Source organism: Anneissia japonica, unplaced genomic scaffold (genome assembly GCF_011630105.1).
Source record: "Anneissia japonica isolate Jap-2015-1 unplaced genomic scaffold, ASM1163010v1 scaffold288091_len1417266_cov198, whole genome shotgun sequence".
NCBI classification, from domain to species: domain Eukaryota; kingdom Metazoa; phylum Echinodermata; class Crinoidea; order Comatulida; family Comatulidae; genus Anneissia; species Anneissia japonica.
The window spans coordinates 399,346-424,684 of NW_022684833.1; the positions used below are offsets into that span (position 1 = coordinate 399,346).

The 25,339-nt window shown below is 33.0% G+C and overlaps 1 protein-coding gene across 3 annotated transcripts in view; it reads right to left on the reverse strand.

Moving 5' to 3' along the window:
• LOC117107566 (rab GTPase-activating protein 1-like) overlaps positions 1-19,850 on the reverse strand; it is a 63,962-nt gene extending 44,112 nt beyond the window's left edge. The window contains exons 1-5 of one of the 3 annotated variants that reach the window (XM_033249285.1): positions 19,717-19,850; positions 17,405-17,868; positions 10,488-10,707; positions 8,644-8,824; positions 4,364-4,393 (exon numbers count right to left, since the gene is read on the reverse strand). In XM_033249285.1, the coding sequence (XP_033105176.1) occupies positions 4,364-4,393; positions 8,644-8,824; positions 10,488-10,707; positions 17,405-17,861 (888 nt within the window). In that variant the 5' untranslated portion in view covers positions 17,862-17,868; positions 19,717-19,850. Of the gene's footprint in view, positions 1-4,363; positions 4,394-8,643; positions 8,825-10,487; positions 10,708-17,344; positions 17,869-19,716 lie in introns of all 3 variants that reach the window. The other 2 variants (XM_033249273.1, XM_033249278.1) reach the window with 2 other exon arrangements.
• Between the last annotated feature and the right edge of the window lie 5,489 nt (positions 19,851-25,339).

Below are 25,339 nucleotides of genomic sequence, written 5' to 3' on the forward strand. Positions count from 1 at the left end.
AAAAATTCTACATTAAAATTATAATATTCAAGTAGTAAATTAAAGAAAAATTAAATATATGATACAGGTACATAATATCTGTAAATAAAATTGCAGGGTTGGATATCTGATTTTTACTGCAGAACATTTATAGTTTTTAACAGAGAAATGAACAGATAATGAAAAACAAAAAAGTTTAAACAGAATACTGAGGAGAAAAATTGTCTTCAGAGAAAATTAGATTATCTAATTAAAATGCACAACATGCACAAAATGATTGGGCAATTGGCATAGTTAAAAAATATGCATAAAAATAAAAAGTTTGTAAAAATTTCAAACAATGAAAAATTTCAACTATAAAGCCAGTGGATTTAGTCTTTACAATTGCACTAGCCTCATACAATAGTTAAGACTTGGTGAATACAGCATCCTACTGTTAGTTGTTTCAAAGAGAAAAAAAAAATGATTAAAAATCATAATTAATATATTCTTAAACATTACTAGCTTTTCAAAATATAAATCATCTTAGCATTTACCACCAAGCTACAACTTCCCTTCTCAAAAGGAATACGCCTTTTTCCACGAATCGGTAGACTTGAAGTGATGACAAACAACCCAAGTCAGTGGTGCGTAACCAAAAGAAATAAGATAAGCTTTGAGGCTAAATTCTTGTCCTCATGTTATCTAAAAATTCATAACTCCATAATGAAGGCTCGTATCACATTCCTTTTTTTTTTTTGGAAAATGTTCTTAAAAGATTATTCTACACCACTATATGATTGAAAAAAAAAAAAATTGAAAAATGTTTTTGACCCCTGAAATAAAGATGGAAAAAAAGAGCCTATCTAAATAGTGTATTAAAATAGGCCTATGCATTACAGTGCAGTAGCATAGTATTTTCGTGTTAAATACCGTTCCAGGTACCGATAATATACGGTACCGATTTCTCTTATTATAAAGAAGTATAGTATAGTAAATCATGTTTTTAACACAGGAAAATCTCATATAGCAACTAAAACAATGCTGGCTTAGAGTACTACTAGTACTACTATACTGTACTGCACTGCATAGGCCTATTGTAATACACTATTTAGATAGGCTTTTCTTTTTCCATCTTGATTTCAGAGGTCAAAAACATTTTTTTTTTCAATCATATTGTGGTGTAGAATAATCTTTTAAGAACATTTTCCAGAAAAAATAATGTGATACGACCCTCCGTTATAGAGTTATGAATTTTTAGATAACATGAGGACAATAATTTGTGGCAAAGACAAACCAAACCAGTCACTCTTCGCAAATCCTGTTTTGGAGGTAATGGCCAAAACATGCTGGAATTTCAAAATTTTGGAAATCTATTTTATTGCACTAAACTAACCTTTATATATCTATACATTATGCTATGCTGTTATTTTCCTCATTTTCAATGTTAAAACAACAACTTTTAACGATTTGGTGATGGTTTCTGCCTAAGAAATGCCTGAAATTGTAAACTTTGAAGGCTGATTTCTCAATATTGTTCTTTAAACAGCTGTATGTTTAAACTCGTGTAACTTAATAACGAAGTGTCGGATTTAAATTATTCTTTTACCATTTTATAGCTCTCATTTTACTATTAAACCCTGTATTAATAACTAAAAATTGATTTTTCTGACGAGTGACTGGTTTGGCTTGTCTTTGCCACATTTAGCCTCAAAGCTTATCATATTTCTGTTGGTTACGCACCACTGACTTGGGTTGTTTGTCATCACTTCAAGATATCTACCGATTTGTGAAAAAGGCATAGCTCCCTCTCTAGTTTATGATTTGCCATGCATTGGGTTACTACCCAGTTAGCAATGTTCTTCAAACTGATGTAAAATCAAAAATAAAACCAACACAAATCCAACACCCAAATAAAAAGAGAAACCATTATTAAAAGGCACCAAGAAAAATATATAGCACAATATAAAAATATTTTTCCAAAATAAGATGTATTTAAGATACTCTTTTTTTTATGAAAATATTTAATACATTTTAGTTAAAACCACATAAAATCCCACAGAACAATTCCCAGGTGCTAGATGTTAAACAAAAACCAAGTTTTAACAAGTAAATAATAATGATTTTTTACATTATAAATGTTTTGTATAAAAACAAGGGTTGTTAATTAATGAGGTAACAAGCTGCATCTGAACATTGGAAAGCAAAATAAATATGATTGACATGCAAATAAATTTTTATAAAGGAAAAAAATGAGATTGATTACATTTAAATATGAGTAATGTCATCTAGAATTGCAAAATCAAGATTAGCTTTATGAAATATAAACAATATACAATTGACTTAATAGAAACGTGAAAGAATATTAGTATACCTTATGGGTCATTAAAAAATAGTGAGTTTCTTCACTCACAATCGCTGAATGTAGAAAATGCGAGAACACAAGTTGACTTCTTGATGCACATTCCCATTAGAGAGCTTTCGATTGCAAGACGACAGTAGGACGTAGAACGTAATGACGTCACTAAAAGTCATCTGCACATGCAAGAACGTTAAGGTCACCTCGTCGAATAGATTCTGGAATGCAATTTGGCCAAATCTATGTATGCAGAGAATGTAGGACGCCAGGTAGGATGGTCACGCATGGGTGATTCCGTTCTAGCGTCGCGTCGTCGCACAAAACAAAAGCTCCCACTGAACAGACCTTTGCGCTATGCCCCGTCCCTTGGATATTGTTGATAAGGTCGCACAAAACGACAGTGTTAAGACATATGCGAACAGGAGCATTTGTAGGATAATACACTTGCTTGCTGGACGGACGCATATTCCTGGCACTGTTCTGATTGGTCAGTTGTTCAGTTTGATTGACACACCAGAACGGTCCATTGTAGAAGTAGAATGTAGAAACCAATGAATGATTCCAGTTGATGGTTGTCTTCTAATGTGTAGAACTATTTCATGATATATTACATACCACTGAATGGGTCTTCCACATTTGGAGAAACATTTAATGTTCACTACACATGCAGACCATTGAATGATTTCACTGATCTATTTTACAGTGTATTCGAAAGCCCTGTTTGCATTGGATATTTTTTGGTCAAACTAACCATGTACTGCACCTGGTCACTTTGCCTAAAAGTCTAAGTGCGAACATCCCACTTTACAGTATATGATCTGTGACAGTACCGATCACGGCCAGTGCACTTTTAGCCCGCATTCCACACCCACTAACTGCCTATGCAGGGCAAAGCCAGCCCGCATGCTACTACAGAGCACCGCTAAGCTTTGTGGCCACGCATGTGCAAAATACTACAATTTGTCGTTTAGACACATGCTCAGTAAAACTTTTGCATTTTTGTCAAAATTAATACAATACTGTACAAACATGGCTAACAAGACAATGGCATGATATTTCACATGTGGGAAAACCTTCTGCTTTTCTGGGGGTTTTCCTTATTTACATTTTTAAAAATAGTTGAGAATAAATTATATAGAGTACAGTATCTACAGTAAGCATAAATGTATGCTAAATAACACTTTAGTTATTAAGAATGTATAAAATCTATAATTTGTGCAATTCCAATGGTGTGGTGATTCTCTAATTTTATTATTCTTAAACTATCAGTTTAAATTTCTGTTGCCATTCACTACCTTAATAGAAAAAAAAAAAAACCTTCATGCTCCCATTGCAATTTGTTTTTTTGTGATAGACACATCATTTTCACAACACACACAGTAAATTAATTTTTCAATTAATCAAGCAATCAATAAATCTCCTTATCAATCAGTAAAAAAATCCATCAATTCATCAATCAATCAATCAATCGATAAATGAAATAATCAATGAATCTGTGAATTTCAATCGCATCAAAAGTTAGTGTGCATACAGCACATGATCCATCTGTATCAAAAAATGAGTGCATCAAATTAGCAAAATTAATCTATGAAAAAATTATCAAAATAAATCAAAACAAAAGATGAAACTAGAATTATGCCTTTTTAAAGCAGGACTGCATTATATATTAGTTTAGTTGAAATCATTGCTTTACTTTTCACTATTGCTCTTGTATATTTATGCTTCATCCAATCCAGGTTCGATCATAATACAGTAGCACTTCTTTCACTTCTTTCATTGGCACTTCTTTTAATAGTCGATGGTCAACAATGGCCAATTTAGTTGTGTGTTTTATAAAATATATTAGCAAATGAAATCAATGGCGGGGAAGGGTCGGAGAAATGTGTAGGTGGGGAACAAGGTGGGTAAAGGGTAGTATTAATGACGTTGGCATATTTGCACTTGTAACCAAAATTTTGAATTAAAAAAAAAGGTTTACAAACAGCTGGTTGTAAAAATGAGCATGCTGCAAATAATGAATGATATGGTATAGCGCCCTCTATTTACCTTGGTAGATGCATAACCTGGTGACATCTCCTGTAAACAAAACGTAATGTATGAATTTGGGTTGAGATTAGCTAGGTGAGCATACAGTTTGGAAACTAGGGTTGTAGTCTAGGAAAATACATGTCAACCACTCCCTTCCCCGTCTCTCTGCACTTCACACTTTTACACAAATTGAATGTTTATGGAATAGCTGCCATAGGTCTATTTTATGTATACCAGTGCAATCCTTGGTGGACAGAAATGGAAAACTACCAGGCTTAAAACTACAGGCAGCATATATGATACATTTAACTACAAATCTTTGGATAAATCAACTTTATACTAGGTTGAACACCTCATTAAAACTAGGTAGTTCTAGCTAATCATTAATATTTTAAATACAGACAAGAGCCAAGGCCTATGAAACTTGAGTTTAGAAACTTGAGTTTAGACACCCTTGCCTAGATGATTGCTTTAATCTCTTCAACTGGAAATGAACAATGAGGGGTTTGAACCTCCGACCTCATAACTGAAATCCCATATAAAAAAATAATAACTGCTCCAACCACTAATAAAATATACCACATACACACATCACACAGTTTAATAAAGAATTGCATTGCGTATGCAAAACATATAGCTACTACTAATGATTCAATTTTAAACGAACTAAATGCTTGTAGAATGTAAGCAATTACGATGACCAAATATATAGCACAGGAAATCATCAGAAGAAATATTGAATAAGATATTACTGTACATACCTACACACAACATAATCACAGTTCACAACATTCATCGTACAGCATCTTCTGCTACAACGTACCGTATGACTAATCCAAAGTATTGTAACACATTGCATCCATGAGTAACCATTAAATGTAATATTAATTATTAATTTTAGCATGCATAAATAACTATGACGCATCATGTACGACTTTGTCAGTAAATCTTTTAAAAGTTATCTTTTACGCAGTGAGATGCAATTTCTTTTACAGCCTGTAGGAAAAACATATAAGCTGATCTTAAAATGTTCAGGTCATCCGCACAAATACCTTGTATTTTGATATCTTTCGTCCATTTGCGAAAAAAAGTAATAGACACGAATAAGAATGACTACTGTACATTACATGAACCTTCTAATCATTGTATTCATTATTCTGTAATTTGAATTAATATAGATCACAAGGATTTTCTGTCTTAGAAAATATTAAACTATTGCTCAGCTGTCAATTATTTTCATAAAAATTCAAATTTTGTATTTTCATTTCGAATCTAACGGTGAATCCCTGAGATTATTAAATTATAATGTGCAGTAAGGAATACAATTTTATTATAACATCTGAAGTAAAATCATCTCCTCTCTATCTAGTTCTCTATAATATCATAAATCTGAATTTAAAGAATGGCAAAACCTGCAAAAAACATTAAATTCAAATAAAACAAAAATCCATAAATTACTAGACAATCTACAGACATATAACGAACATAGAAAAGGACTATTTATGTGTATGTATCATTTATACAAGGAAAATATTTTTGTTGTTTTAATATTTAATTATAAGATTTTATATTTATATTAAGCAATTAAAATCTTGAACTTTATTCTGTAGTAGATCAGCAATATCTTTAATACAAAAATTTAATGACGCTATCACAATAATAACAGGATGCTAATAACTTAAAGTGAGCCCTCTATCATACTATTTTCTGTATTCTAGATTACATTTTCTCATTAGAATACCTATTTCCTGGTTTCACATTTCTTGAAATGTGTTAATACTACATATGTTGTATCCTGTCATTTATTTCATATTGATCATGAATTATTCAATTATTTTAATTTATCATTGCATTTATTATACTATCGTATCAAACTACAGTATTTTATGTGTAATTTTTGTATTATCAAATTTATAATATCTATGTTATTACTTTATATAGCATTATATTATTAACTAAACATGACTTGCTCAAGTTTTCCCAGTAATTATTTATTTTGCTTCAAAGAACATGTTGATAGTGTTTTCCATGAAACAGAAAGGGCATTCCAATTAGAGATGTAATATTGTGTTTATCGAGTGTATCAACATATACACTCACAAAACAGAAATATAAGTAGATTTCTATACCGAATGAAACTTCGCCTCTGGTAAACCTAAAGCATACAATGCATGCAAGCCTATAATAGTGGAGTCTTGCATGCACAAAAAGGCTAGTACTATATATTTATAACTAACAACTTATCTTATCTTCTACCTTATTAAGATTAGTAATAATAGTGGGCATATTCAACTGGTTCATTTTGTTGACTACGAATTTTCATTCGACTGGTTTGTAAAATAGACTTCGTTGACAACGAAAATTAACATAACCTGCGTTAAGTTATCCACGTGACCAAAACAAACATGGCCAATTGGTCAGTTTAGAAACAACATTTGCATTAATATAATTTAGATTACATTTTAGAAAATAAAAATTATAATATCTACCTATATGAAGTCAAAAAATAATTGTAGCCTAACAGAATTCAAAAACTGGATGAAAACATTTCTTTTACGAAAAATTCATACTACCACAAGCCGAAGCAATCTTGATTACGCAGCTTGTAACGCGGTAACTATGCAGCCATTTTGTTTTGTCGAGTATTTACAAGTTTTCTATTCAACTGGTCGTCTTGGTTTAGTAGGAATTTACCACTGTGCAGGTGGGCGTGGTTTACCGAAGAACGACCAGTCGAATACGGCCAATAATAGAATATATTTTCCAGTATAAATAAAACCTTATTTTTCTTATTTCTAACCTGGCATAGTAATTAAGTCTGGATTCATCCATCTTAAATATCTTAAACTCTCCTGATAATTTGATGATTCATTCCTTTTGAAGTGACTGCTACAGATGCTGCAGGATGAATTATGTATAATTTAAACAATAGAAATAATAATAACTTTAATCAAATGTAAATTCTAGGATTCCTGCCAGGCAGAAACAGTATAATGAGTCAGAAATAATGATAATAAACATACTGAATCGTTATTAAGAAAGAACATTTTTTGGCTGTATATAATCAAACTTACCGTCACTGATAAGAAACCTCAAGAATACTTTTAAAACACTAAATGAATGCACATTGTTTTTGATAAAATGTATGTAATACTAAAAGTCAACCACAAGCAAATCATTCATTCTTTGATTTACATGACCACTATGTTTTCCTATTTCATAGGATGGACTGTTTGAAACAGGTTTAAGTTGTGATTAAAATCAGAATGCACAAACAGCTTGGCCTCAAACGGAAACAATAAAATGATATAAGGTACAACAAATGATCAATTAATCTTTACAATTTTGTAGTCATGAATTAACATAATTATTATTTTACCAAGTATAAGCATGGAGATCTGGCTAAAAATGTTAGGGAGTGGCTTTTACTGAAGCTATATACTGACAATGCAGCTTTACTTTTTTCAAAGATGCAAAATTAGAAATGTTGATGGCACTTCAATGATGCTACATGCTCAGAACTTAACTTCAATGCTAGCTGTCACTTCATGATGATTTCCACATTTCCACATTAAACTGCTGAAATTGTACACAAGGCTTATAATTTTTTTCATTTCATTTCTTAAGGCATGCGCACCAAGGATATGCCAATCAGTGAACTTAATCACTATCCTACGTGGCATATCCATTAAACAACAGTGGACTGAATGGACCAGTACACCGGGGTAACCCCCTACTCTTCTCAAAAATGTACTGAGTTCTTTAAAGTGCACACAAGCCAAATGCGGACACTGGGCCTACCGTATAACGTCCTTATCCAGGAAGACTTGTTCCACCACCGGAACCACTGGCGAGTGAGCCATTCAAAACAGCGTCGATATTATATCTGAAGGTTACGGTGCCCCTGACTTAACCAGTCGGCCAATCAACTCACCAGGTGAGCCTTTTACTCAAGCATAGGCTTGTACTCAGTAAAATATAGTAATTCTAACTGTATATGAGTACCTAGAGTATGAGTATGGTGACTACGAAGCATCACAAACGTGAGGTCATAATTGATTCAATTATGGCCTCACGTTTGTCACTTATCGGACTCACCATACTCACATTCTATTTGCGAATAATAAGTGGGTCTTTGGATATTAGTACCTCAAAATACATAATATTAATTAAGAATACATACAGTTAATAATAAATATATACTGGTAAGTGATACCATCATGCCTTTTGATATAGATACTTATAAGTTAGTCAACTTAAAAATATTCAATACAGAGGAAAAAAAATTAAATCCCTACCGCTTCCGGAATCTCGCATCTAAAAACATGGCATTGAAAGAACTGCGAGTCACGTGTTCCGTAGCTGCATGTAAATGCAAAGCAATCCATCTCATTGCCGTTGGCCTGGCCGCGGCAACAGAAGAGGATACGGGTCACGCGGTAATGAGCAATCTCAGCCTTACCATCCGGCTCCAATAACCTTAACGATAAAAATGAAGAAAATCAGTTCTACTTCTACAAATCTCACCATTCTACACTGGCTGTTTAAGTATTGTGTTACTTTGAGGAATAATGTCTCCGTTATTGCTAACTCTTCTTGAAAGCTGTTTGTGTAGCAGTATGCATACCAAGTCTGACATATCTGGTTTAAACTCATACCTGTACATACCGTACATTCAAATCAAATCTTAAACTCTCACACCAGGTGCTGAAAATAAAGATTTCCTCACCTAAGCCTCAACCAATGGTGGGACTGAGGTGAGAGTGGGCTCTCAAGCAATTATACACAGTGTTTATGAACAATGCTGTACTAAATGACTACGAAAAAAGTTGTTTATTCTGAAATGAATGTGTGCTCCATCAAAATTACTAAATACATTTTTAAAAAAACCTCACTAACAACATTTCTGCTGATTACCATATTGTTTTGTCATGCTCAATCAAGAAGTTGGAAATGTTTAACGACAATACGTTGTTCATACTTTCATCAGAGATTCAAGAATTTCTAGATTTCTCTCAATTATGGAGTATTGTAACGAGTTAATGTACAATTTAAACTTTCTTAAATGCTAAAGTGCAAGTAGGCACTTTATCCTAATCTCAACATGACAGGAATGATGATGTAGCACAAGTATTATAGTGCAGTAAATACGATAGTAGGCAATTATTGTTAAGTATCATGTACTTTTGTTTTCCTCTTCATCGATTTTATTTTATTGCACTGTCCATAAAGGTTCTTTTTTTTGTACTGGTCCTCATAACTGTGATATCGGATCATACTGGCTCCTGACTGTATAATGGTACTTGCTACATGTTAATGGGCCTTTCCACAGGAGTAGCAATGGCAACAAAAATAGGCTCCCAGCAGGAGCGTGTGTCTATGCCCTAAATAGCCTGGGTTCCAGGCCAAAATTTTGGATCACTCACTCTTTATTGCGCTTAGTGCATGCCATACCTAATTTAATTGGCGTCCAATACTCGATTTCTTTAATTTTCAGATTATTAATCTGTATATAAATTAACTTTCTCATCGGTGGCGCTGTGCAGTCTATGCTCTAATAATTAATATATTAATATATTATGTTTACTAATAAAGTATCCATATGGGATTCGGTTATCAGGAAATGTGTGGTGTTGTATTTTTTTTAATGAATTTTGTAAAGTAACAAGCATGCCATACCTAATTTAATTGGCGTCCCATACTCGATTTCTTTAATTTTCAGATTATTAATCTGTATATAAATTAACTTTCTCATCGGTGGCGCTGTGCAGTCTATGCTCTAATAATTAATATATTAATATATTATGTTTACTAATAAAGTATCCATATGGGATTCAGTTATCAGGAAATGTGTGGTGTTGTATTTTTTTTAATGAATTTTGTAAAGTAACAAGCTACTTAAAATGACACATGACCCATCATGCACCTCCACCAGATTTACCTTTCAGCCATCTTTAACTGCCAGACGACAACATAGTGCGTTTTCCCCCGAGGGGGCATAGACACAAAAACTTTTTATTGAAAGAAGCTGGTACAGCGTGAATACTTATAATATACTATTTTATTATTTAGCACTTTTTTTACGGTTGATGATTGAGCATTGTAGTACGAAAACAACATTGAACTTCAACAACCCTCTTACCTGACTGCCCCTTCTGACGTTCCTGGCACCGACAAAATAATCTGAATGGAATTCTGGGATTGTTGAGCTTTTAAGATAGTCATGTTCCTTGTAGCCTCTTCCTCACTCTTGGGGGCATCTACAGTCGCTGCCCCCAGGTAAACAATCCGGTTAAACAATGTGCAATCATTTTCCAAGGGTACAGTTTTGGAACTAGGTGGTGGGGAACTCACTTCACCAGCTAGAAGAGAAGAGAACAAGTTTATTACACTTTCACTCCAAATAATTATTAAAATTTTTATCATGTACTGACTCAAGTTTAAAAAGCCTACTTCCAATGTATACCTTTCCTTTAATTGATTGTTTAATATAATAAATAAAAGTAAAGGCTGAACACTATAAGTGCACATGCTGGGTATATTGCAAGTTGAGGTAACGTTCACTCAGACATGTTGACATCATTCATGAATCGGTTTGAACACTCAACAAAAGATCTAGTGTTTGAATGATTTACATGTACTTGCAGAACATACAGTCTATAATGCTCTCTGGCTCAGCTGTTTGAAGCTAAACTGTGCTACTTAACAACACAAATGATATAGCATATTTGTGACGCAAGATCATAAAAGGGCTGTAAACTCGTCCTCAGACCAAAATACGTTTTTGTTACAGTGGCACAAAACATATCATTTACTTTAAAATGGCAGTTAAATTAACTCAATGGAAGCAAAGTTATGACCATTTGAATAATTATCATATTATCAACTTTCTTAAATCAAGTTTTGAGAAAAATGCTTTTATTTTCGGCAGGTTTCTATTCATTCTTCACTAAACCCATCCGAAAATGGCTAAATTTTACCATTTACAGTTGGAATTTTAAACTCAATCTTCAGGAATAATAAGATTAATAGTTATACTTTATTACCCAAAAACCCAATTCACACAAAATTCATGTTCTACGGCCTGTTCTGGCTATTGAGGCTTGTTTCTCAATACAGAGCAGTGCGAGTTTACAGCCCGTTTATGATCTTGGGTCACATTTGTTTATTTGTATATAGCAGAACAACATTGTTAGATTTTTAAGCCCTGTCCAGTCTATCAAATTTTATTTGACAAAAACATGACATGCTTAAATATGATCATTAGATGACATCATATCAGGACCATATATAGACACATCATGACTATATATGGACACATCAGGACCATATATAGACACATCATGACTATATAATAGGCATACAACAGTTTTTTGTCAAAGAAAATCTAATAGTCTGGCGAGAGCTTCACATAGACAATAGTCACAAAAAATGGTCATAAGAAAGACAGTAATGTAATAGGACTGACCAAGGAGGTATAAAAATTTTATACCTTCTTGGACTGACTAAGACAGGTAAAGACATGATAGGTAACTGTGGGCATTATGAGGTAGATTATTATAGTGCATTGAACATTAAAATGAAACATGAAAAAATGAAAGGGGAAAATTGTGATGAACTGAGGAGATGGACTGAAGTAGGCCTACCTGCATTGACTAATGAATATGAGGGAAATCAAATACATAAGTGGTATAACATGTAACAGGAAGATTAACTATGCATAAAAATAAGGACTGATCTGATTTTAGGGAAAGAATGTTGAATGCTACAACTACAGGAATAAAGCATTCACCCTCAACTAATTCTCAAGTGGGAGAATGTTTACTTTATGTTTTGACTGCGTCATGATTTGTTATTCTGAATTTAATATTAACACGAGTCTAAAGGTTTAAACATGCTAATAATTCCCTGCATGAAAAAAGACTTTTATAACAGATGTTTCGTAAAGGGATATCCACTCAGTATTGGCAAATATAGTCAGATGGAAAGATGCCAGTGAGTGAAACATGGAAAAATATGAAAACTAAATAATTCATACATGGTAATACAATACAGTAATATCACATGCACACACAACGATACCAAAGTCACATGGCAACAACAAACATTACACATAAAAAAAATACTGTATAGTCTATAAACATTTACTGTTTATACTATAGCTTCATTAAATCATATTCATAGGGTCTGTGATTGAATTATATGCTGTATGCCCATATTTAGTCATGATGTGCCTATATATATATGGAATGATGTGATGTCATCATGACCATATTTGGGCATGTCATATAGTCTAAGAGTCTGTACAGGACTTAAGGCTACTAATAAACAACATTAATTTTATGCCTACATCTGGGATAACCATTAAGGATCAAGTTTAGGATAAAATATTATTGTCTGATGAAAACTAAAAGTATTAAAGAATTCTTTAAATAAATGTTGAAATTGCTAATTTTGTAGTTTTTATACCTTGTTCAAGATAACAAACCAAAGAATTGAAAAGGGTAAAATCGTCAGTAATTTGTTTCATGTTAATCATGCATTGTTTAAATCTCAGTTCCATTATATCCTTGTACTGTATAGACATGTCAAAAACATTAAACTTGGATTTCAATTGATTATCCATCAGATGATCAGCGTGTACGTGCTTAAGCAAGGGTTGAGGTATTAAAAATTTAATCTAAAGCTAAAAATATTTCATTTCATTAAATTTCAATGCAATTCATTCCATATTTGATTCACTATACTTTTACAATTTCTTATCTGAAGCAAACATAATTGTGAGGTTAGGAAGTGAACTAACCAGAATGGAGGCATTCTGCAGTGTATTTACACAAAAATTAGGGGTAGACTTAAAGAACGTCTTATAGAATATTTTCTTGTTCAGTCAAATACATCTATATTATAGTGTTATTCTTTAGGTTGTGTAAAAAAAATTATTTGTTCAGCGTATACCTCCCGACCATCAAATTTTGGGCCAATTTTTCTTTTGGAAAATTCAATAATTCAGTAGTTTGAACTTTTTTTTTTTTTATTAAAAAAATAAGTAAAATAAATACTCCAAATCATAAAAATAATTGGTGGCCGGACGCTAAATGACTAATTTTTTACAGAGCCATATTTTAAAAATGTAGTCTGTTCATAGCATACTATAGGCTCTTTATGTCTTTAAGACATAGTGGTTAATACACCTCCCTGATTCACCACTGCCTCTCTATATCTAATAATCACATTCCGTACTCATATAATACAGTAGCTTTCATTCCACGGCTAATTAAACAATAGCCGATATGGCTCAGTAATTGAATTAATCCATATATGACATACCTTTCTGTATTGAGTCTTTCCCACTAATCCCAGTAATAAAGACTAAATTTCAGTATAGTATGACTGCACTAAAAAACACCAAACTGAAATTGTTTCTATTTTTTGACCCACCACATGCAAAATTTCTATTACAGCTGTAGTGTAGTTGCATTATTTAATTTTTTAATCTTTAAGATGTGATAACAATTCTCCCATTAAATATCAGGAAGAGTGGAAGACAGAATGTATTATGTGATAATTAATAAATCCATGAATAAAGTATCTGATTATTAGCACCCTGCTCATAAAATTCATGTTAATTTTAGATTGAAGGATCATGGGATCATGATTCAATTACCAAAACATTCACTCCCTAGCTTCATGTACAGCACACTCTTCAGAAAAAAGGAGGTTTGCCTTCGGTTTTCTGACGAATTTACAACCAAAAAGCTGGGCCCTGGAAGATAACATTGCTTTTGCACTGACCAGGCTAGCCAGGGTAAAGAAGAAATAAATAAAAATAAAAAGGATATCATTGGATGCAAGTCTTAAGACATTCATGTGTTAATCCTTTGTGTGTTTCATACTAAATAAAACCAAATCAAACTTGGGTTCTCTTTTGATCAGCTCCTCAAATTTAGAGGGCACACCCTCAAAAACAAATAATTGATAATAATAACAATAATAATTTCATCTAGTTTTAATTTGTTTGATAACAAAAAACAAAAACAAATAATTTAAAAAATCATTTTCTAAGAACTACTTTTTAATAATAAGTAAAAGCAAAACAAAAATGTAACTGGCCAAATTTACATTTTCCTTCTATCTGAAGTACATCAAGCGTCCGATAAGGTTTGACAAATTAATTTGTTTTGTGGAAGTCTATACAACAATTTCTTAATTTCTTCTCCAAACCAATGCTTTTAATTACTTACAATTGATAACCACTAAACATGACTACCTTGATAATCCAAATCATGAAAAAAGCCTTCTCCATAACTACAACTGCATCACTGTAAGATGAAGCCCAATAATTTTCCTATGCAATCAGGCAAGATAGTAGAGTATACAGTTCAGTAAATGATTCTTATTATTATTTTTACGATACCATCATCATCCTCAATATCTTCTTTTATCATTTTAAGTAACTATCTTTACTGTATCATCTCCATGGTTCTACTCCTTACCATCATCCTCATCATTTTCAAAGTCATACCATGATAATCATCCTCACCTCATCTTATTATCACCATCACTACCTACTGTACATTATCATCATCGAACAGTATCATTATTATCATAATTATTCACATTATCTTCATTATCCTTATTTATCAATAGCATCAATATCATAATCATCATCATAATCCTCATTTTCTTTAATGTCATTTCCATCATCTTATCGTCATCTTTACCAACAATCATCTTATCATTGCTTATAGTATTAATCAAATTGAGGTTTCCCATGCCAGCAAGGTTTTTTCTAACTAAATTATGATTAGTAAATGCATATCCTGTACCTCTGCCATTCCATTTACTGTATACCAGCCAAGTAATTGCTTTAGCACATTTACAATAAAACAGTATTTTACTGTCAGTATTTCAATGTGATTTCACTTGGATAGAGTTCAAATTTTCAGGGTTAACAAGGGACTTATAGCAAATCATTTTAGTCTTGCAAAATGTAACAGCAAAGTTGATTGATGTGTTGATTATAATGTTCTCATATGGAACTATAATTTGAAGCAGACATCTTACAAACAGTATAAATTTATATTATGCTACAGTACAAAAGCAATGTAAAATGGATACATTAAAGCCCTCCTTCTCAACCCTTGAAATGTTTAATGAGTCCATCAAAGCTGACCAAAAACGCTCAAGACAATTCATTTTTCGAAGTTCACCTAACTGACGATTGTACAGTAATGAGAGCATTCCTGTATTAATAGTCTATGTGTTGTCTCTCTGATCTCAGGCCAGATGTTTCTGATTTTAAAAATGATTCTATTTCACTTCTTTCTTCCCCTACAGATTTCACATCAAAACCCATGAAGGCTGGGCCAGGTTTATCCAATAACTAATCCTACAGTAGGCCTAGGTGACCCACCAGCTAGCCAACCCCTTGAAGAGATACTGTACTGTACCAACAGAAAAGTGACCTCCGATAGTTAGTGATTTAGAAAAAGCAGCTTAGCTCAGTCGGCTATTCTGGCGGTAGCCACTGTGTGTGGGCTGAACTGTGGAGATCTCTAGGTCCCCGGTTCAATTCCCATCACTGCCTCTACTAGTGTTTCAGCTGGAGGGCTAAAATACAAGTTACAATAGCACACCGTCTTTCGAATGAGACGTTTAAGCCATTAGTGCATTTATGGCCCATGTGCATGTTAAAGAACGAGGTACACTCTCCGGAAAAGAGTAGGGGATTGTGGGCTATTCTTGGTGTGTACACCGAATAAATCCAATCCAATTTGCCTTGGGAGTAAATCTGCATCAAGGAAAATCCTTTTAATTAAAGCATGTCAAACAAGCTAATCAAAAATTCTATCATCAAAGTGACTCACAGGAATTCTCATTATGACAGCTGACTGACTGTACAATTGCTATACATTAAAAACAGTTCATTAATATTAGAATACTTTATTTAAAATAAAGAAATATTCCTAATTAGCATGTCATGAATATTCAGCCATCTTTATTAAGCCTTGAAAGTAAAGTATACTGATAGCCAGTCATTAGCATTAAATAATCACGACAGCAGTTTAAAATAGTCTTTGCAGCATGTTAGTCCTATTTAACTAATTAGACAATACTAACTTTGAATAAATGCAATGAATGAAGGTTCAATATTCTTTGTAGGACATTAGTTTTGAAAGACTATTAGCAAGTCATAAATATTTAATGCAGGTAATAATAGGGCGTATTTAACTACAACAGGAACAAATTAGTCTTAAATTTTCAGACATTAACTTGTTATCTATTCATGAATATTCAATGACAATAAAACATAGGTCATCATTATTTCAACCATCTGTGTAACAGGTTAATCATGAATTATTAGTTATCTTTCTAGCTAGTCATAAAAATTCAATGATTAGCAGGTTATAAATGTTCAATATACTGGAATGAAAAGATCACTCAAAATGTTTACATGTGATCACAAGATGGCTCATGACTTTCGACAGAATAAACTATTACCTATATACATACTTTTTATTTGACCAGGGAATTACAGTCTGTTCACCAAAGTCGTATTTACATTTACTATTAAATACATTGTTTTAGTTACAATTTATGACATCTTTCATATTATATCTTTATTGTCTTCATTTTTTCTAAATTCATTACATAATTTTCCATTAAACAGCAATTTACATTATATTAGAGAAATAATGTCTGTATAAAAGTAAGCCTAGAGTGGTGTGGATTTTTGTGGTCAGTGTTTTTTCTTTTTTTGGTTTAAACTGTCAATGCTTATATTTTTATATAGTAAAATATTTATTTTATTTGTACTGAATAATGAAGCACAAAGTTAGAATTAAAAAAACAAACATTCAAACATATTCACAGACAAAAGTATTACAATTAACATAACATAGTTATACAATTAACATATTCGTATTATTTTCATGCTTACTGTACCTGTGTGTATCCTTGAATGTGCATGGTCTGTTAAAGAACTAAACATTTACTCACAAATATTGTTAGCATCCACCACCCGAGGCAACCAAACATCACCCTCACATGTAACAATACCTGGTTGGAACTTGGGGCTTTCGCTTGAGGAGTTCATACGAATCTTGAATACGTTGTCTGTTACACCTTGTTGGTTCTCTTTCTTTTCCTCTCTGCTCTTTCCTGCTTCTTTTTGATGGCTGTCCTGATCATTGTTCAAAGCCTGGTTATCAAACGACTGATTACGTTGTATATGCTCTGAGTTTTCTTCTCCAGTCGTGTTCTCTACACCAGTTGTGGTTGTACCATTTTCTCCTGCTGTTGCTTCCTCCCCCGATGATTGGGCCTGGTCTTTCAGAACTTCTGCCAGGTTTTCAGTCAACTCGTCCATGTTGCCGTTGCCGGCGATATTCAACCCTTCCTGTGTTCCGCTGGAGGCGCTGTTTGAGTTTGGCGATCGGTCATCTGGAGAAACAACTACAAACTCTTCACTTGGAGCGAAGGAATCAGTTGAGCTTCTACTTACAGTCTCTTCCATTTATAGCCTAAGAAACAGAAATTAAATATCAACAACGATCATAATGTGAAAGTGAAAATGTTATTAATGTTTTCATTTCTGAATTAATAGGTTTTCATAAGTTTCTTAATTGCAGTAAAAATGCAGACTTCCTTGTGTTTCACAGTACTGTAACTAACTAACCAATCTATAAAATGCCATATGATCCTTTGGACAATCAGACTCATGATGATCAGATTTGTTCCAACTCAGGATAAGGGAAGTATCCAAAATAACCAACCATGTTGGGACTTATTCTTTTCTGCAGACAATCACATTGATTAATGTTTACTTGTAAAGAGTATTTCTGTCAAGAAAATTACTTTTTGCATTCAAAAATCCATGTTATTTCTTCAAAATGGGAAGATAAAAAATCTGTTGAATATTTAAGTAACCTGAGCAAGATGGAAAGGTAGTACCTGCAATTTCTGTAGCCTCACAACATGACGATATCGGAAGAGTTGTCCAACAGGCTTGTGGTATGGACCATTGTACATAGTGAATGCATTAATGATTGGAGAGACTAACAAGATTGGTCCGATCCAGCCTCTATTTTAAATATCTCTGTCTGAGACTGATTGTTACTCTTGCATTTTCCAGTTAGGCCTAGCCTAGAGGTTTACATTTTTACTCTTGCTTGTACTGACTGCACATTCTAAGGTCAGGCCTGAGTGACAATAGGCCTATGCATTAAAATAAGTCGGCACACATGCACTTTTGCGCACCACTAGTCTTGGGTTAGGGTTGGGTTAGGTGGGGTAAGGTGTGCAAAAGTGCATTGTGCAAATATTTCGTAGCCTTGGTACATTTGTATTATGACTATAGCGCAATCTGATCCTGTATAGTAGTAGGCTTACAAACTTTTCCTACTAGCAGGTCCGCCGCCCTAGCATCAGTGGCGTAGGGGTCTTGAAATGGAAGGGAGCTGATGTGGTTGAAAGAAAGGTAAAGTGGGGATCGGTGATTAGGTGAGGGGGTGATGGGAGGCAGCTTAGCTCAGCCGGCTAATCTGGTGGTAGCCGTTGTGTGTGTGCTGAACCGTGGAGATCTCTAGGTCCCCAGTTCAATTCCCATCGCTGCCTCTCCTTGTGTTTCAGCTAGAGGGCTGAAATACAAGTTACAATAGCGCACCGTCTTTCGGATGAGACGTTTAAGCCGTTGGTCGAGTGTGCATTATGGCCCATGTGCACGTTAAAGAACACAGTACACTCTTCGGAAAGAGTAGGGGATTGTCTCCCGGTGTACTGCCCAATCACCACCAGAAGGACCCCACTGGAAATAAGTCTTCTTCTAGACTTTCGTGGGCTATCCTTTCTTGGTGTTTACATCAAATAAATCCAATCCAATTCAATCCAATCCAACTCACAAAATAATGTGATTTGAGGTGATTTTTAACTACTTGAGCATGATCTGTGGGCAGTGGATGGGCGAGTATTTTTATCAGGGGGATCTAGATATGCCAAAATACTGTACATAACATAGCATACCCTGCAATTTACCCTACGGTCCGCCATTGATTACAGTAGGACAAGTAGCATCACCACTGTGACAGTACATCTTAGGATAGTTTGTCAAAAACAATCTCCCTTTCTGTCACTCTCTGGGGTGTCCACAAAGAACGGGCTAGGCCTAGCCTAGTCCTAGACATGGCCTGCTATACTGTAGGCCTAGAAGCTCAGTTAATAAATGTCCCTTTCACCATGTCACGGCTGATCACACTTTTCTTCCTAGCCTACCACATAGCACCGACGTCAGGTATCGTGACCCTTCAATTACGTAGGCCTAGCCTAGACGTTAACACTCATACACTAACAATATAACGAGTTGCTACATATACCTGTTTATTATATTGTAGATTTAAATCGCTTTTTCAAATGATCAATTGTAAAAAAAAATTATTTCCATCTGCTTTTCAACACCTCGATCTCAGCCTCTCACTCCCTTTTTTAATGTTGATGTTTTGTTACAAGGCGGAAATATAGCGACACCAAACGTCAAGTTTGACACATACGAGGTCATTCTCTCCTCTTATCTCTACGAAGCTTCTTCTTCGCATACCCGTAAATGCTCGGATTTAATTATTAATAATATTAAATATTATTTTTATTGTATATATAATTATGTTCTATGGTTCATGCTTTCGTCTGTATTTACCCTACTCCCAAATCTTATATTTTCCATTGCCTCCAATCTCCTAAAATAAAGTAGGCCTAATAAAAAAGGGAGTCAGGGATGGCGATATAGTTGGCATGGAATTTCAAGAAAGTGCCTTTTATGATGAATTTTAAAAAAAATGAATTAAGATAAGTAAAATAAAAAATAAGATGAAACTTTTGTTAACTCTACAAGTTCTAATCATATTTTATGTTTTTGAGGATTTTCCGCAAAATTTACTTCGTGGTACAAGGCATAGAAAATCATGTGATAGGCCTTACGTCTCGGAATTTTCCTAGTATTAATTTTCCTAGTATTACTAGCTATTTTAAAAAATGGTCGATATCTGTCAGCCCAGTTATAGGTCTAATGGTAGGGCCTAATTGATTATAAGGAAATGCACTGAGCGCATATTAAGATATCATGATATATAATTCACAAATATCTCTGCGAACACACTGCAAGAAAAGGGGAAAGAGCAAGAAAGAAAACAAAAGGAACGCCTTTAAAATAGAGTATGTTTGAAGAAAATTATTTAGAGAGATGTAGGCCTTATTTATGTTATTTTATTTATTCAACGACATGGCTGTGACTTATCAGACACAAAATTCATTTTCTGATCCGAATCCAACCAACATTAGGTCTATGAGGCCGCATGGCCATCTGTTAATTGGCGAGTATTATAATTATCGCTATGAAAACAAATACGGTAACTGTTAAATATAATAATAAAAATAATGAATATCAGCTAAAAACAGATCTTGCATTTCGATCTCTAACAACAACTGTCTTTTTACATTCATTTGACAAGTAAGTTTTGTATTGGATTGAACTACATTTAGTGTGTTTATGGTGTGAATGTTGGGTTGTGTATATATATTGCCTTGGTTTGGCTCTGTAATCATTAGTGGTCGTGGGACTAGTTTGGGCCCTACATAAGCTGGTCGAACGTTTCGTTTGGGTCTATACCCACTGATGAGGCCTGAAAGGCCGAAACGGATCCGTCTGCAGATATTGGGATTCCTTCCAGTGGATGCTTAGTTTATTTTGTCATTCTGATCGGATTTTCTCTACCGTTCCGTTTTAATTTTAAATAGTTTTGCATTATGTGTCCGTTAGCTGTTTTATGGGTTTTTCCCATTTGCCTTTCAAAAACAAGGAAGCACTATAAATAAGAATTTCATATAGGATATTTACTGTTTATTTCCTCATCATGAGGCACATTCCATACAAAAAACCTCATGTCATCACTACTCTGAATTCCCTTATGTGCAGACACTTCAACAGAACGTGAAGAATACAAAATATACATTAAACACATATTCTATCTTATATTAACAATTTACACATGAATGACCTATCTGTACATGATCATCTCAAAACAAGAGTTATGTTTAAAATTATCATTATAAATATTCTAAGAAAATTATTATTATACTTCAAGACTAGGTCTATTTGGAATAGGAAAAGTTAATTCTGTACATGATTGCAAAATCAAAGAGTTATGTTTCAAATTATATGAAATTTAAGAAAAATATTATCATCATTGAAGACTAGGCCAATTATTTGGAATAAAAAATTATAAATTTTGTATACTTAAGTTCATCTTATATAAATTTGTTTGATATAATTAAAGTAATAGAAATACAAATATTTTTTATCTTTCTATTCTTGTCTCTTTTTCATGATTATACTTAAAAATACATACTTATAATTGTTTAACATAATCACTATAAACATGATGTTCAGTTTTACTGTGTTTACCCGAATATGAAATGTATTGAGATGTACTATATATAATAATAATTATTTGGTTCTTAATTTAACATTTTTACTTATTGTCACGTTATATACTAAATAATGTGAGTCAGGAATATAGTCTATATATTATCTCCCAGTCAATCAATCAATCAGTCAATTGATAAATCAATTTTTATATGTTTATATGTTTATACCTGAATAAATAAATAAATAAAAAATTAATCATTCAGAGAACTACTCTATCAATCAATTAATTAATCAGTCGATTAATTGATAAATCAATCAAATAATCCAGTCAATCAATCACTGAATCAGTCAATTGATAAATCAATTAATCTTTCAGTAAACTATTCTATCAACTAATTATTTAATCAGTCGATTAATTGATAAATCAATCAAATAATCCAGTCAATCAATCAATTAATCAGTCAATTGATAAATCAATTAATCTGTTAGTGAACTATTCTATCAATCAATTAATTAATCAGTTTATTAATTGATAAATGAATCCAATAATCAAATGATCAATCAGGCCTGTAACTAGGTTTCTATAATTTGTCCTTTTTGAGTGAACCCCCACTGATAAGCAAAACAACCCTTTTCCCATGCCTAAAAAACCATCAATATGATGAATAAATCCACAATCTATGCTTCATTGCTTCAGCTCCAGGTGGCTAATACCCCTGACCAAAACATGAGCTCTTGTTCTAGGGCCAGATTTATCAAACTAGAAATCAGCTTAAATTCGTCTTAAGTCCATTTTTTTGCTTAAGTCAAATTTATCCATATTGCTTAGCTTAATAATTGCTTAAAATTAGAAAGTCGATTGTATATTGGGGCCATCTAAGACGATTTTTTAAGCCAAGATTTTGCTAAAATTGGGTAATAAATCAGCTTAAGATATTTATTAGGGACATCTGAACTTTTTTGACTTATGACATTTGCTAAGCTGAGATTGATAAATCCCGGGCCTGGACCCAAACGAGCCACCAAGCACCACCCTCTACCTGTGGCTCTCACTAGAATCAACTGATGTATCTATATTTTGGTTATTCCAATCAGGAATCAACAGCTCAGTATGTTTACATTTTCATCAGGCACAGATTAATACAGGCTGAAAAATGAATAGAAATCAATGCTATGTATTCACTAATCCTTACAGTAACAATCTGATAAACATAGACAATTACTAAAATCACCCACAGCATTTACTATTATAATATATTTATTATTATTATTATTATATTTATACTATTCTTTACAAACAAGCTGTTTGCACACTCCCACTGGACGGAGCCTCTAGGTACAAAATATTAAAATACTTACTGATAATCATTTGGAAATCATTACATAAAGCTATATATGAATAAACCAGGCCCTATATCTAGCTATATCTTTAAAATGTAAGTTATTTTATACAATGTTTTATACATCCTCAAACAGGACACCTGGATGAAAATATTTTAACTGTAGTAAAAACCATGCTATAGTATATCAACATGTTCTCTTTATAGAACTCAAATTCATTGATGTAATTCAAATATTAAAGTTTAATTTTCTGGCTCAACACAGACAGTACAGTATACCTTTCATATTTGTTAAATTGTTTAATACTGCCCTCAATGTAATACACACATTTATGGTAGTCCCCACCACCCTTCCCCAAACCCCCCTCCCCCAACCCATGAAAAATCCTGGATCCACCCTTGATGGACATTGTCTTTAGAAATAAAAAATGGCAAAATACATAAATCATGGCTAAAGCTTTGACAAATATTTTTATCAAGAACACAATCCTTATGAACTAACTACCGTATATATCACTACCATGACAACAATATACACTATAACCATAGTAATTAATGAATCACCATGACAATCAACACATCAAATGCAAAGCAGCATTTTGATAAATTTTTACTGGAGGGCTAAGAAAGGATTGAAAGGTACACTATAAATATGTTTTGAATCATTGGAACGTTGATATGCAGCAAATATCGTGAAAAGCAAAGAACCATAAAAATAAAAATTTAATTAATTTAACAGAATCAAATGACCAAAGATGATATTGAATTTTGCGCATGGCAGCAGTTTCTTTAAATCTTAGTAAGGAATTTGGAAACTTTGGCAATTAAACTGAAGAAGAAAAACCATGTAATGTATTAGAATTACTTTGGCATATAGTATTACATTGTTTTCTTTCAGACTCAACAATGTTTGATCAGAATTTGTCTGGCAGTGTATGCTTGTTCAAAAATATCTGATCAAACAAACCATGTCATGTATATACAGTAGTGTCACATTGTTTTCCTCAAACAATGTTTGATCAGAATTTGTCTAGCAGTGTTGCTTGTTTAAAAAATACCTGCTGAAACAAACTGTGTATTTTTATGTCTGTTAGAAGTTAGACAATGCTGTACTTCACCAGATAAAGTCTTATAAAACACTGTATGTTAAGCCCTATCCAGACTATCAAAGTTTATTTGACAAAAACATGTGACATGCCTAAAAGTGGCCATGATGACATCACATCATGACCATATATAGGCACATCATGACTATCAGTATAGGTATAGAAAAGTTTTTTTTTGTCAAAGAAAATTTGATAATCTGGACAGAGCTTCATCAAACATTGTCTGTTATTTGACAGACAAAAATATGATAGTGTATACACTGTGTAATTGGCCTTTGCAGATCAATATTAAAACTTAACCAGTCAGACATGGCAGGTATATGTCCATGTCACGCAAACACAAAAATAGATATGTAGATTAAACAGCAAATATGTTAATACATTTTGTAGTGAACTTTGTCAGTAGAGATAAATAATATATATATCTTTTGTATATATTTTCAGATGGTAATAAAAGCATGAGCTGTTGAGAATGGAAAACATATTGTAAACAATACATAGACATCATTTAATAATGTACCACATATTTATTGAATTTATCTATTATTAAGAATACTGATAAACTATTATTATAAAAACATTTTAAAAAACATAAAAATAACAAAATAATTATAATATAAATATTAAAAAAATAAAAATACTATAGCCATAATAGTAATTATAATAGTTGTATTAATACCATGCTCTATGAATTTGTGCTGATACTGAACACCACTCAGCCTCGATTACCCTAAATATATCATCATAGCTTTTGTGTCTTAGCAGCCTCTTTCCAATAACAGATATCAGGTAATAGTAGAACAATAAAACATCACTTTATTTCAATACTATCTACAGTCAAAATGGAGATCTGGTGTTTTGTACAAAACTACCATTTAAAAAAAAACATAAAACCAAAGCTGGGATCAACCTTAGGAAGCTTATACCCAACAAGTGTTAGATTCAAGTTTTTTGCAGAGAACAAACAGGGTACCCTGCAACAAATTGTCTTGTATGTAGTTCCATGCATGCAATGACACTGTTAAAACTTGTGTCTCTTAAGCCCCTCTCCCACCTAGGTTTATTTCACCTAAGAGTCGTACGATTTCTACGAGTTAAAACTCGTGATCTTTGGGAAGGACCTATACGAGCT